The following is a 13048-nucleotide window of genomic DNA, read 5'->3' on the forward strand; positions in this document are numbered from 1 at the left end:
TAGAATGATGACACCAAGGTTCTGCTAATGCTACATTTGGCTAAAACAGCAGTATAGACTTGCAACGTTGTCGCTGGACTCTTTTCTCTCGATCCAAACAGCTGTAGTGATATAGTATTTTAGCCTGGCAATGTTTCACACTCGCACTGTGGCTTCTCCGAAGTATGTCTCCAACTAGCTTAAATGACGAGTATGTGAAAAATAAATTTTCGTTTAAACATGACATGCACCGCATATCTGCGTGTTAGCACTGTTGTAATTGCTTCACAGCTGCACAATATACACAAGTGACTTGGCTCCTCGGAGACACAATTACAACAATGTTTGCTTAATACACAAATCAATACTACATGTATATATTTCAGCATTTAAGGTTCTTCCCCTTACACAGCATAATTTTAGCCATGCTAGTGAGATCACTGGGCTCCACAGATGCTGATGGTAGTCGCTTGGTTGGTTCAAATGACAGCAAATGTGTGGCGACTCTAAAGAACTACAAAGCTCCTGTTATCTCCTCCTAATACAGTTTTCAAGACTATTGCTTTGCCGCTAAATGTGTCCAATACCATCGTCCCAATGATTGTCTTTGAAGTTTAAATGTGACTAAATATTTTTAAGGATAAGCTTTACATATTTTGTGCATTGGAAAGCAGGCTTCCAATTATATCTATCTGTTCCTGTATCCTGTTATTATAGTACAATCACAAACCTACCTTCCAGTCAATCAGCGCTTAAAATGAGATCAAATTATTCTGGTTCCTAAGCTAATTATACCTTCTCTATAAACAGATATTTAGATATAAATATGCAAAATCTGTAGACTAATATTTTTGTGCTGTAAGGCACTTCATGATATTTATCTTGAAAGGTGCTATATATAATTTACAATCAGTTTATAATACCTGAAACATGATGCAGCATGTTATTTGAGGCAGCATGTATTAATTTGCTTTAAAAAAAAATCCCAATAATAATAATAGTAATAATAATGATAAAAAAATGCTAATTGTGTTTGCGTTAGTAATTGATGGGACCATCTTTTCTCACATGCCACTGTGAGCAGTTAAGGTTTTATCCCCATGTACATCCCATTTATAATTTGTTTGGTGCGCAGCCATTGTTAAATGGCTGAATTTCATTTACTACTTCAAATGTGTGCCGTGGTGTTCATTTACCATCCAGAGACATTTTGCAACTATTTTTTGCATGGGAGGACTCATCTTTCTTATGTACGCTGCCATGAGTATTACTGGAAAATGAGGGCTAATTAAAAACTCATTCGGTTAGACCGCACTTCAGTATCTCAGTAAATGTCATGTCAGAATGTGTTTTTGTGCTGCATTTACAAGGACACTCAAAAATGGTTCAGTAATAGCAGCTTCTTGTTTAGCACAGTATGCAATCTCAGCATGAGTCTAACACACTTTAGATTTTCAAAGGACCAAGAAAAAAGAAGAAGAAGAAGAAAAAAAACAGCAACCAAACTATACCAACCGTTCATAGCAAGCCTTAACCACACATTTATAAATATCTTAGACATTCAGATCAGCAGATTCTTAGAAGTAGCTTTTTCTTGCATTTGGATCTCTTGAGCAGCAAAACGAGACAAAAAATAATATATTTTTAAAAAAATGAATGAAAAAGCACATTCTGAAAAAGACGCAAAGCAAAAGATGCAAGGAGCGGGGGTCGAGTCAAGTCTTCCTGCAATGCCATGCTGGACATTTGTCAAATAGCCCTGTATGGCTGTGCAATTTTAATGTGCTGAATAGCGGGAGAAGGAATAATAAGACACAGGAGGATGTCAATAACATTACGTTGCATTAAGTCATACGCTGTGCCACATGAATCCATCTTCTGCCACAGTCAGAGCCTTCATTTCACTCTAGGGTGGCCACACATACATTTTAATCAGGCATTTGGCTGGCCAAGCTGACAACTGCTCAACAACAGGAGCCGATAAGGGTGATGATGAATCATAGCACTACTAGTACAAGCTTTGGGCTTCTTTCTAAGGATTCCTTCCAGTTTCTGATTTTTTTTCTCTCCACTGTTTATGTGGCTATCCCCAAAAAGGGGATTACAGCTTCCTCTCGTCACGGTCCATTTTCTTCATGGGATGATTGTGAAAAGACTGCATTAGTGCATGTAATAAATTGTAAATGAACAATGATATTTCGTATTAATTCTGAGAAATACAGAGTTTGTGTTGTGGACCAAATGTGCAGTTATGCTGTGGCGAGACAGCCTCATCGCAGCTGTGTATCCTCTAACATTTCAACTTTCTCTGCAGATCCCCCAGGACCAGTGGGAGGAGGGATACTTTGTTGTGTTGGGGAGATTTGGTTGGGTTCATTTTTTTTAATTCTTTGTTTGTTTAGCTTTGCTGTGTTTCACAGTGGCAGAGTCTGTCCTATCCTTGGCACTGTGTTCTGGAGGCAGAGCCACAGGGACGCTTGGAGCAATTTGTTTTAGAAAAGAAGCAATGAAATCAACTCCCACGTTATTGGGAGATAGAGACCAGCTTGTCTTCAAGTTCTCTTACATATTATCTGGAAAAACTGAAACACCTCGAACACTTGCATTTAGAACTTGTTTTGGCATTTCCCTAAAGACTTCTGTGAGATTCCCCCCAACTATCAAACAAATATCTTTCTTTCTGTAAAACTGTCTGCAGAAACAAATTCCTCAGGATGGCAACCCAGATACATTTTTAGTATTAACTTTTTATTATCATTTTTAGTAGCATATTAAGGAGGCTTGCGGAAATTTGATTTAGAATTTATTGCAAGAATTCGAAAGATGGACCATATTTTTACATTTTATTACTGGTTTAGTTCTGCTGCTCATTCCTGTGCAATATCCCATCTGCCCTCCCGTCATATTTCTTTTCAAGATTTTCTTATTTAATCACTAGTGTACATATATTTATATTTATAGATACATATATATTTAGTCATCTTTTCTCTTTTACCATGTCTCTCTAATATTTTGCTCCTTACTATTTTTCTATTTTTCTATTTTATTTTATTTTATTATATTTTCTCCTACTGTACCATGCTGCTGAGTGACTGCTGCTCGTCAAACACATTTCATTGCAATGTTGACCCTGTGCTAACTTGCATATGACAAATAAAACTGAACTGAAACTAGTTATGGACTGCTGTGAAATCTGAGGAAGATATTTGTTATTATTAAGGATTAATTACTTACTGTGGACATACCTGTGGAGCTGTGTTTCTGGTGTTATCATCACACGAAGAATGTGAATATCATACCTGACCAACATCAAACTGCTTTCTAAGCATGTTAGCGTGTGTATAATGGCTTTTAACTCTTCTCATTAAAGTCTTGCGTCAGCTGGCATGGATGAATTATCTTAACATTGACCAAACTCCATGAAACACATTTGTTACACTTCAATTTAAAAGTGAAATTGTTTTTGAGTTTTAGAGCCATAAAACGTGTTCAAACGTGCACAGAAATTCAACCCGTTGAATCATTTGACAATTTCAATTCAAGGCCTCAGTCACACAAGCCTAGATACTCATCAACTACTCCCTGGAAAAATGTGTATTTCCCGATCAGTTGGTGAATGTTTGCTTGTCACATAAAAGGTACTGCGCACAAAAACATCCTTGTGATTGCTTTGGTCGCAAGCAGATTGCCGGGTTGCCTATTGTTGCATTGAAAATGGCAACTTGTCTACATAGATTTGCTAACTAACCAGTGAGCTGTAATGAAACTTGAACAAACTGCAACACAATTTGATAATGGAAACCATTAATCTTCAAAGTAAAGGTTGTGCCTTACGTTGAAACCGAAATTTTTTAGAAGGTGAGCAGTGTGTGTTTCTGATTTGTGCTGGACTGTTAGCGGTTCGTAGTCGACAAGAGTTTGGAGACAAGCCTGCGTCTTCCATACAAACTAAGGTTGACCATGACAAACTGCTAGCAACCAAAACAATTGCAAGGTTTTCAGTACAACTAGCAACTTCAACTAGCTCGTTTTGGCCAATGTCACCTAGCAACAGCAAAGAATTTTAGATTTGGGGGATACACATTTTTTTCTTAGCAACCAGTGGTTACCGTGGAGTTACCGACTGGTCTTTACTCCATGTGTGATTGGGGCTTACTATGAATGTGTCCGATCTAAGTTGTAACTTACGCTTTAACCCCTTTAAATTTATGCTGCAAGCTTCTATGCAACCTGAAATGCACCTCCTGAGAAATGTAACTATATGTCTGGTCGACGCATACCACAACAAATTAAATGGTGTGGAAAGTTGCACTGTAGGAATAAAAAGAGTTTGCAGTTAGTATGTAAGTTGGTTTACCGCAGTCTAAGTGGAAAGTCTAAATCAAGCTTTAGTCATCAGTTTTAGCAACCTCCAGCAAACACTTGAAGTCCTTGAAGCTGCTCAAGGACTACTCATTTTATCCTAGCGACCAGTGGTTGCCAAGCAATTCCTGACCAGTTTATAGGCCTGTTTCAAAGTTTTAAAGGTACATAGTCCAACAGTTAAGATCAGTGTCAGCAGCTCAAAAATATACATTTAAATAAAACGTGAAATATTTTTCTCTGTCCTATTTAGCTTCATAATGTGAGTAAGGAACTGTTTCGTTTTAACCTCAGTTTAAAATTAGAAGATTCATCGTCATACCAAGAAGTAGTATACTTTACACGGCAAGACAACAACATAAAACAGATATTAATTCAGTTTCCTGACAGCTACAGCTGTGGTGGCAAGAGCAAGGCCCCTGTTTGACGAAACATAGTCAATTAATGAGCTCCGTCGACTCAAAATAGACGAACAACAGAGAATCGCAGCGTCGAATCAGCCACAGTCTCTGAACTTGTTGACTTCGCACATGGTAACTCGGTGGCACAGTGATTCACAAGATTGCATAAGACAGATCTAAACAGTCTGTCCAGCGTCTTGCGATGGAAGAGTTCCAAAAGAGGAAGCAGGAAGAAGGCAGTGAGTAGGATTAAGATGTGCATAGATGCAAATACACATACAGCAGTTCAGACATCATTATCCGACATCAGGCATTAAAGATAGAATAGATGCAAGAGGTATGTTAAGTAAGAAGGCATGAAAGAGAAGAAGAGCAAGTGTGTGTGTGTCGATGGGGAAGGGGCGCTTCATCTCACTGCAAAACATTTCAGACAGTGAATTTTGTTGGCATGCCTTTCTGAGCAAAGGCATCTTGTGTTAATTTATCTTTCTGCACTTCCCTAATCACGTCTCCTGTCTTCTTCGTAGAGTTGTATTTATAGATATAATAAATTGTATACCAATAACGCCTGGTAACTGGCTGCAAACACAAACAGACACACAGACAATATAGGTGGACATGGGTAATGATGGGTGCTGTTCTTAATTACGTCGATAAAGTAGTTGAAATAATTGGCCACTTTGATCTGGTACTTAATTTGACATTTATCGGAGTACAGTACTTTTACTTTGACCCTATATTTGACATACAAGTGAACCATCAAATGCATCTGCGTGGGCAAATACCAAATTTGTGTTACTTTTCCAAGTGGGTTAGCTAATTCTGCATTCGTTTATCAGCGACCTGCCAGCTCCTTGGAAGCAGTCGCAGTAGTTTTGCAAAGCATTTTTCACACTGTGTTTCTGACATTTTGGACAGAAGTTGCACTTCTGCCAAAATAATTTGGCCCGTTTCAGCAGAAAATATGTCAGGAGATGTTTTAAGCTTGTTTTCACTTGGTGTCAGCAAAACACACAAAAATGTGAAACAAAAGAACAATAATTAAATTAAGAAAAGGTTAAACCATTAAACTGAAGAATGTCCGTGAATGCTGCATTGGTAGGGGTGTGTTGTTTCAGGTATCACCAGTGAGAAGATTAATTCCATTCCATGTGTCTGAACCCATTGCTAAAACACTACAGTGCTGTCTAATTCTCAGAGACAACATTTTGTTATATCAATTAATTTTTTGAATATCTGTCTTCTTATATAAATATATTGATTGAAGTGCAGCATAATGCTACTTAATCAACGTTTGAAGGTACTGAACACATGCAAACCTATATCCATAGACATATTATTCAAATAGCACATGTAAGAGTATAGCAAGCTAAATATTATATGCACACAGCCGTGTTCTCAGTGTGTGTGACCATGGCCCCCGCAGGTACCTGCATGTGGATGAATCCTGATAGATCCCCATTACCCTCGGTGTGACCCCTCGCCGCTCAGTTCATTAAGCTAGCCACCCAAGTGTTCGCGACTCAAGTCCAGATTTAATCACAACTTCCATCCTCTTGCCAATCACAATTAGATCCCGATAAGCCTCTCCAAGATGGCATCCGAGGGCCTCCACACACAGACAAAGGTTAATTTGCGAGCAGCAAGGGCCCAGCTACAAGGCCAAAGGTCACCTGATTGAATACATGGAAGGATATGTCTGTGTGTAAGACAGTGGGGCTTGGCAGCAATTACAAAGTTCATCAGTATTCATGCGTTTTATTCATGGGTAATGGGCACATTACCTTCAAAGAGGTGCGCTGATTGGATGTGGCCCTTAATGGGAAATAGCTCATGGGTAGTCTTTAGGTGGCTGAAATTTAAAAGTAATTTCTCCACCATTGTCTTTTAAAGTCAGCCCCATTACAGTGTCCCTCTGCTGGCTTGTGAGCGGTTCCAGTGGAGATGTCGAGGGCTAAGGATCTCAGGCCTGTCAAACCTTAATGAACGCAAATCGCTTTCACCGTGAAAGTGACAAAATGGTATTCCTGCTGATGTGGTTAAAATCAGTTAAAGGAAAGTAGATTTTTCATCTAGCCCTTTCACATCTCCAATCTGTTTATTCAAGTTAGACACCGCAACGCCTCTTAGAAAAAGAAAGTTGAATTTGTGAGCAATTAAAAGGACATCAAGAGGTGCACACTTTCACCAAGGCCGGTGCTCTGTCTTGTAAACGTAAATAGAAGAACCTGGATGCACTCCATCATTGAACCTTGCCCTTACTCCTCTCTAGCTTTTATTAAACCCAGCACTGAAATCACACCTGCCTATACTTCAGCAGGGGAATAAAGCATCTACTTTCCAGGATACAACCGGTAGAGCACAATGAGTCGTACCTTTCTGAGGTTAAATGATCTTAGCGTGCATATTAATGTGTCTAGAGTCTTTGCTAAAGATAAGGACATTTCAGAATGTGCATTGGTTGTTCTCATAAGACCTGACACTACAAATTAGCTATTGTTAACCTGCTGCCCTGTCAGCTGAGCTACCAAGGATTTAAAAAAAAGTTCTACGCTGCTGAACATACAACACAACACAAATTTAACAGAAGAGACAGAGTCATTTATTTTGCCCTGTTTATGATTTCATCTTTCTGACCTCGTGTCCTGTGGTGCAATCTCATTTCCAGGCCAGCTGGCAGCGGGGACATGTGAGATTGTGACGCTGGACAGGGACAGCAGCCAACCACGGCGGACCATCGCCAGGCAGACGGCCCGCTGCGCCTGTAAGAAGGGCCAGATCGCTGGAACTACAAGAGCTAGACCCGCCTGTGTGGACGGTAAGAGAGAGGGGGAGGGGTAGATTCTGACTTAGCTTTGCTGTCATTAAGAGTGAAAACTACTCAGACATGAACACGATTTTCCTCGGGGTTGTTTGGCTTTTACATTGAATTGTGTTTGCCTTGAAGCATGTAAAGAAAATTGAATGTAAAATTAAGCCATATCCGAGCGTAGAAAACTGCATCAACAGTCTCGGGGCAGCTAGATTTTCGCTGTTTTTTTTAGTTAGGGCTTAAGGTGGATAAACCTACAGTGTGGAGCAAAGTAGATCACAGGGCTTTCTTTATGTTAGTAAAACCTGCACTAAATCTTTTTTTCTGTTTCATCTTTAAAAAAAAAAAAGAAGAAGAAGAAGCTCCAGGGGTGTTTCTAAATCCCTCACCAACAGATGGACTTATTTTTCATGGAAGAGTGGCACTTCCTGTGCAATAATGTCAGTTTTAGTCCAACCAGAGTTCTTATTGTTATTGATATTATTAATAGAGAAGAAAAGCAACATTTGTCATTTGGAAGCAAAAATGAAAGCTGCTTTAAGCTCTCTAAAAGTGAGTGCTTGCTTAATTTCTCAGGCTGCTTTATCCTAACAATAAGATCCAAAATAATAAGACTGTCATCTTTAGATCAAGCAATTTGAAGTTGACATTTGCGGTTATCTAGTGATATGAGATGCAATTTCAAAATAAAGAGAACATTTTATACAGTTGCACAAGATAAAGCCAAACTCTATTTAGTGGTCATGTAAATTCCTGTCACTCTACGGTGATGCAAAAATCTAAATACACTGAAATGTTCTAGGAGAGTGTCGTGCAGACATCTTGCAGATGAAGGAATTCTTAATGTTGACTGTCAGAGACTTAGAGACAGTTATTCCAAACAAATACAAGAAGCTACATGATATAAGCAGAACTATTACCTATTTACTATTAGCGATATTAGCTATTTGACAAGCAATTTGCAATAGCTGATTAATAAAAATATAAAAAGATGTTAGAAACATTGGTTAACAACGTTACAGGTGTTGATTTTGCATATTTTGTCTGCCAGAAGATCATCTGCAACTTTCATGTTGACATCAAATGTGAACTGCATTGTTAAATCATCTTAGTAAGGACCCATAAATAACTATGCATACAAATGTTGGAGAAATGTTTTAATATTTTGTGTTTCTGAAGAAAAGAAGTTTGGCTGATACATCAGATTTTTACATCACCAGATATTGGTCCTTACAATCCTATATAGTCGGGCAGTAGTTTCCTTATCCAGTTGAGTAAAAAGCCAACTGCGTTTCACTGAGCTTAGTAGCATAGAAATAGCAAAGTCAGCTGCAGCAATTACATGAAGAAAAAGGCTAACATTCATATTTCAAGTGGGAAGTCATTACTGTAAGCGTTGTTATTACAAATCTTGACATAACTGAACTTTTTATTACTGAGATACAACACATAATCCCTGCATTTCCTGAATAAAAGATTAAGAATTCTCACCTTCTTGCAAAAAGCTCTCAAAATATCAGCATAACTAAACTAAAACATCCCCTAAATGCTAACTGCTCACAATGTGTTTTCAAATGGTAAATGCATAGTTTTCAATGGACAGCCAAAAGGTAGAGAAATGATCATTACAAAGAAAAGAAACTTAATGGGTGTTTACAGTAGAAAAGGGCTCATTAGTTGTTGCCCAGACATCTTCGCATACATTTATTTAACGAGGGGAAGCTTGAACTTGGTCATCTCGAGTCCTTTTTCTCGTTATCACCATTCTGGCTCCATTACATCTCAAAGAATTTTAAGAAATAAGGTATCTTCACTGCAGCCCCATGGCCTTTTCGAGTGCCTTTTACTCTCTCGCGTGATGTGGCCTCTACGCATTGAGGGAGGGGAGGTTGTGTGCTCAGGTGAAGGCAGAACAAATGGCTCTATTATCAAGAAAGACCTGCAGTGAACTGTAACTGTGGATGTCTTGTTTTGCCTGTTTTCAACTGTGCCTTCACAGTTGTATGCCTGGTTAGAGGAGCTACATATCCTCAGTGCGCTGTTTGACTGTTTTTTACCTGCTGATCTCATGAAGAGACGGCTTTGAACCGTGTTTAAATGGACTGAACGTTAATACCAATTTGTTCAGCAGACAGGAGTCAACATGACATTCGAAATCTGGTCTTTCTCCAAAATCATTTTCTTCCTGTGGCTAAACTGCTTCACACTGAGCTGCGCGTCTCAGTTTCTCGTTTCAAGGAAGTTCCGATCTTATTGACATAACCGCTTGCGCTGTGGAGCCACTTCACTTTTGCCATTAAATAAGCGGTATGCATGATTGCATAAATCCTCAGTATCTCGATAACATCAGGAAGTATTTGTCACAACGTGGACTCCATGGCGCACGGTGGCGTTTTGTGTAGGCTAGATGTGACTCTTATTGAAGAGAGCTTAAGCTTATCAGCTTGCCTCAAGAGACCCGTGGAGGTGGATGCCAGGTATAACCAACTACTGGAAAAAAAAAAAGACCGATAGTGTGCATATGCGCTACATACATTAACAGGGCACACTGTGGCATGGAACTTTTTCCTTTTCAAAGCACATTTCAATTCGAAGTGCTCAACACAAAGCATGGAGAAGCTGTTTTGACCATTGTTTTTAGGTGTGTAATTACTTATCCTATATGCATAATTTATTTAACCATTGCAATTAAGTACTCTGTTGAAAGCTCTAGGCTTTACTGCATTTTTGCTTTTGCAACTAAAATAAACTAGAATTCCTACCTATGTAAAGTGTGATGATTTTTCCCTCAGCCTTCCTGTTTCTTCTTCATAGTATAGCTATAGATGTAAAAATTCTGCAATCAGTGTTATGTACTGCAGTAAATGTAACAACTTATAGTAAATTCACAAAAGCAAGGTATGTATCTGTATGCACTGCACGTAGGTTTAGTGGTTCATTTTGCAGGTAAACAGCATATACCCACATCTGTGCAGGAGGATTTTACTATGATCTTAAAATAATTAAAATTAACACACAGCTGATGATTTTGCATGTAATACGTGGCAATTGCTGCACACAGGGGACTTTGCAGGCAGTGCCTCCTGCCAGCCATTATAAAGCTTTATACAACATAATAAAACAGCCAACATAATAATCCCTAAATCTCCTAAATAACCTCAGATTTGAAATCTTCTGCTAACTAAAATAAAAGCATCAAGCATTTTAAACGCATGTTGGTGCGTTTTTGCATTCGGTTAAAGGTGTGTGTACATGCACGTGTGACTGAATCGAATGTTTGGTTTCGAGCATGCCCGTACGCAGATGCACATCTGTGTACATATTTTTCTGTCAGATAGTGATTTATCAGTTTCCTTCCATAATGCCACGTTGTTTCCCGTCAAAAAAAACCTGACACCCATACACAGTCACACAAGCGCTCAAGCACACACAAACACACACTTCTTTATTGCTGTTCACATTACAAAATCTCACAGCTTGATATTATTGCCATGCAAATTTGAGGCGCTTGTCTCCAAAAATGCAATCTTATTTGTTTTATATTCAGACTCACACTCGGCTCACTTTGGGAACATTGAAAAAGAGAGCGGGTGGAGGGTGACGGGTGGGGAGGGATGCTGACAGAACAGACCACAAATGCCACAAATGGGATTTCAATCAGTTTTAATCTACTTGAGTCCTTGAGGTCTGCGCTCTGTTGTAATATGCCTTTGCCTTGGCTGACACGATCGGTGTCCTTCATGCTTCAGACTCTGTTCACATCGGTCATTCCATGCATACAGGATAATCCATAGCTCCGTCAACAGCCTCAGACTGTTTCTGTTTCTCGGGCGGGACCTGGAAGATGAAGAAAAAAAAAAAAAAGACAGGGAAAGCTGTAGTGGCATTGATCCTGAAGAGCCATCCTCTGTTGTTGTGCATTTCCCATCTTCCACTTGCTCTGTGTGTGTTTATTGCTTTGAGGAGGTGAAAGTAGGAGATAAGCCGTCAACATGATAAGCTTTCTGTTGTCGCGCTGTTTGATGCACGAGTCCGTAAGGGAACGTGCTTTGAGAAAATAAAACAAAACCCTGCAGAATTACATATGTGGCATAAAATGCTGTCTTTCTCTGACCCTTTCCATTTCACATTTTGTTCTTTCCCTCTTCTTCTCCTCTTTGCTTTTTTTTTTTCAATTGTCTCTGTCACGCGCTGCAATAGCGTCTTTCTTCGTTTTACTTCAATGGCTCTGGCTATTTGAGGCCTGTATCACACCCTAGTGTTGCATAAGTACACCCTTTAGTAGCTACAATTTCATGCTCTTGAGCCTTTTTACATCTGTGCTTGATGATTTTTAAGAGAGCTGATAATAATTCTTTTTATGAGGCTGAGAGACCAAGAGATACTATTAGAGAGGAATAATGTTACCTACCCAGACTTGCTGCAGGCGTGAGGGGGCTACAGAGTGAGCCAGAGACTTGGAGGAGCTTGTTACAGGTGGAGTGTGGTGGTGGTAACAGTGGTAGCTCAGCAGGGAGCCCCTGCCTCAGGTGAATTTGCTTGTGATTTTGTTTGGCTGAAATGATGACCTTGCCTCGTGTGTGACCAGTTTCGAGGGTCATGGGCCTGGAGAAAGGTTTGAAGTTTTTTTTTTAACCAGTCCTTAACCAACTGATTCAATTCAAGCATATACTGTTATGTCCAACAATAAATGTGCAAACCTCTTTCAGAAATCTATTTAGCCTGGAATTGCAGAAACAGTGAGTGACGTGATCGAGCCGTGTGCTAACATCAAACATCAGTCCTCTTTGATATAAGCTGACATTTTTTCCAATCTTTTCAGACTAGAATGAGCGTGTCCCACTAACCAGTACAAGAAAAACTTCAAAATTTCTGTCCTTATTTCTATATAACTACATTATCATTGACTTTCACAAGCCATTTTACATTCCACCCTGATTTTAAAAGTTGCTTGACATTAGCGTGAGTGAAGTTTTATGTCTCTTAGGAGTGAGTAGTTTCAATTTAATGGTCAAAAATGTATTAGAACACCAACAAGAAGCACTTTTTAAAATCTACTTTTTCAGGTTCCAGTGTATTGGCGACAGGGTTGTCCAACCTCTTAGCAACATAGCGCACAACTAAAATATTTCATAAAAAGTGCACTTTTGATGAATGACCTGGAAAAAAATATATTTTTTGGTGGATTTGTATTTCAGAATATTTTATTAATCCCAGAGGATTTTTTTAAATTACCTGTAACATTCATGTTTTTTTATGTTACCAATTTCTACTTACTTACTGTAATTGTTAAATTCACATAATGGATTTAATGTAAACTGTGACTCGACTGTGACATGGACATATTACCATGCTATATATAGTTAAAGAGCAACATTACTTTGCACACTGGTCAGATGTCTCCACTGTTTTATAGAGATGCGCTAATTTTCTTGACTCATTCCGATTTCCAGTTTTTTCAGTATTGCCTTGGAAATACTGTTTTTTGCAGATT

General features: G+C 38.9%; 1 protein-coding gene across 3 annotated transcripts in view; it reads left to right on the plus strand.

The window, feature by feature from the left end:
• The window catches only part of tafa5a (TAFA chemokine like family member 5a), a 171594-nt gene that overhangs the window by 88361 nt on the left and 70185 nt on the right, over positions 1 to 13048 (plus strand). For all 3 annotated transcript variants that reach the window (XR_004843533.2, XR_004843534.2, XM_006780561.3), the window contains exon 2: positions 7411 to 7560. Coding sequence is in view for 1 of the 3 variants with exons in the window: in XM_006780561.3 (XP_006780624.1) it covers positions 7411 to 7560 (150 nt within the window). In the remaining 2 variants the exon portion in view is untranslated. The remainder of the gene's footprint in view (positions 1 to 7410; positions 7561 to 13048) is intronic.

Source organism: Neolamprologus brichardi, chromosome 17 (assembly GCF_056152115.1).
Source record: "Neolamprologus brichardi isolate AB-2024 chromosome 17, ASM5615211v1, whole genome shotgun sequence".
NCBI lineage: Eukaryota > Metazoa > Chordata > Actinopteri > Cichliformes > Cichlidae > Neolamprologus > Neolamprologus brichardi.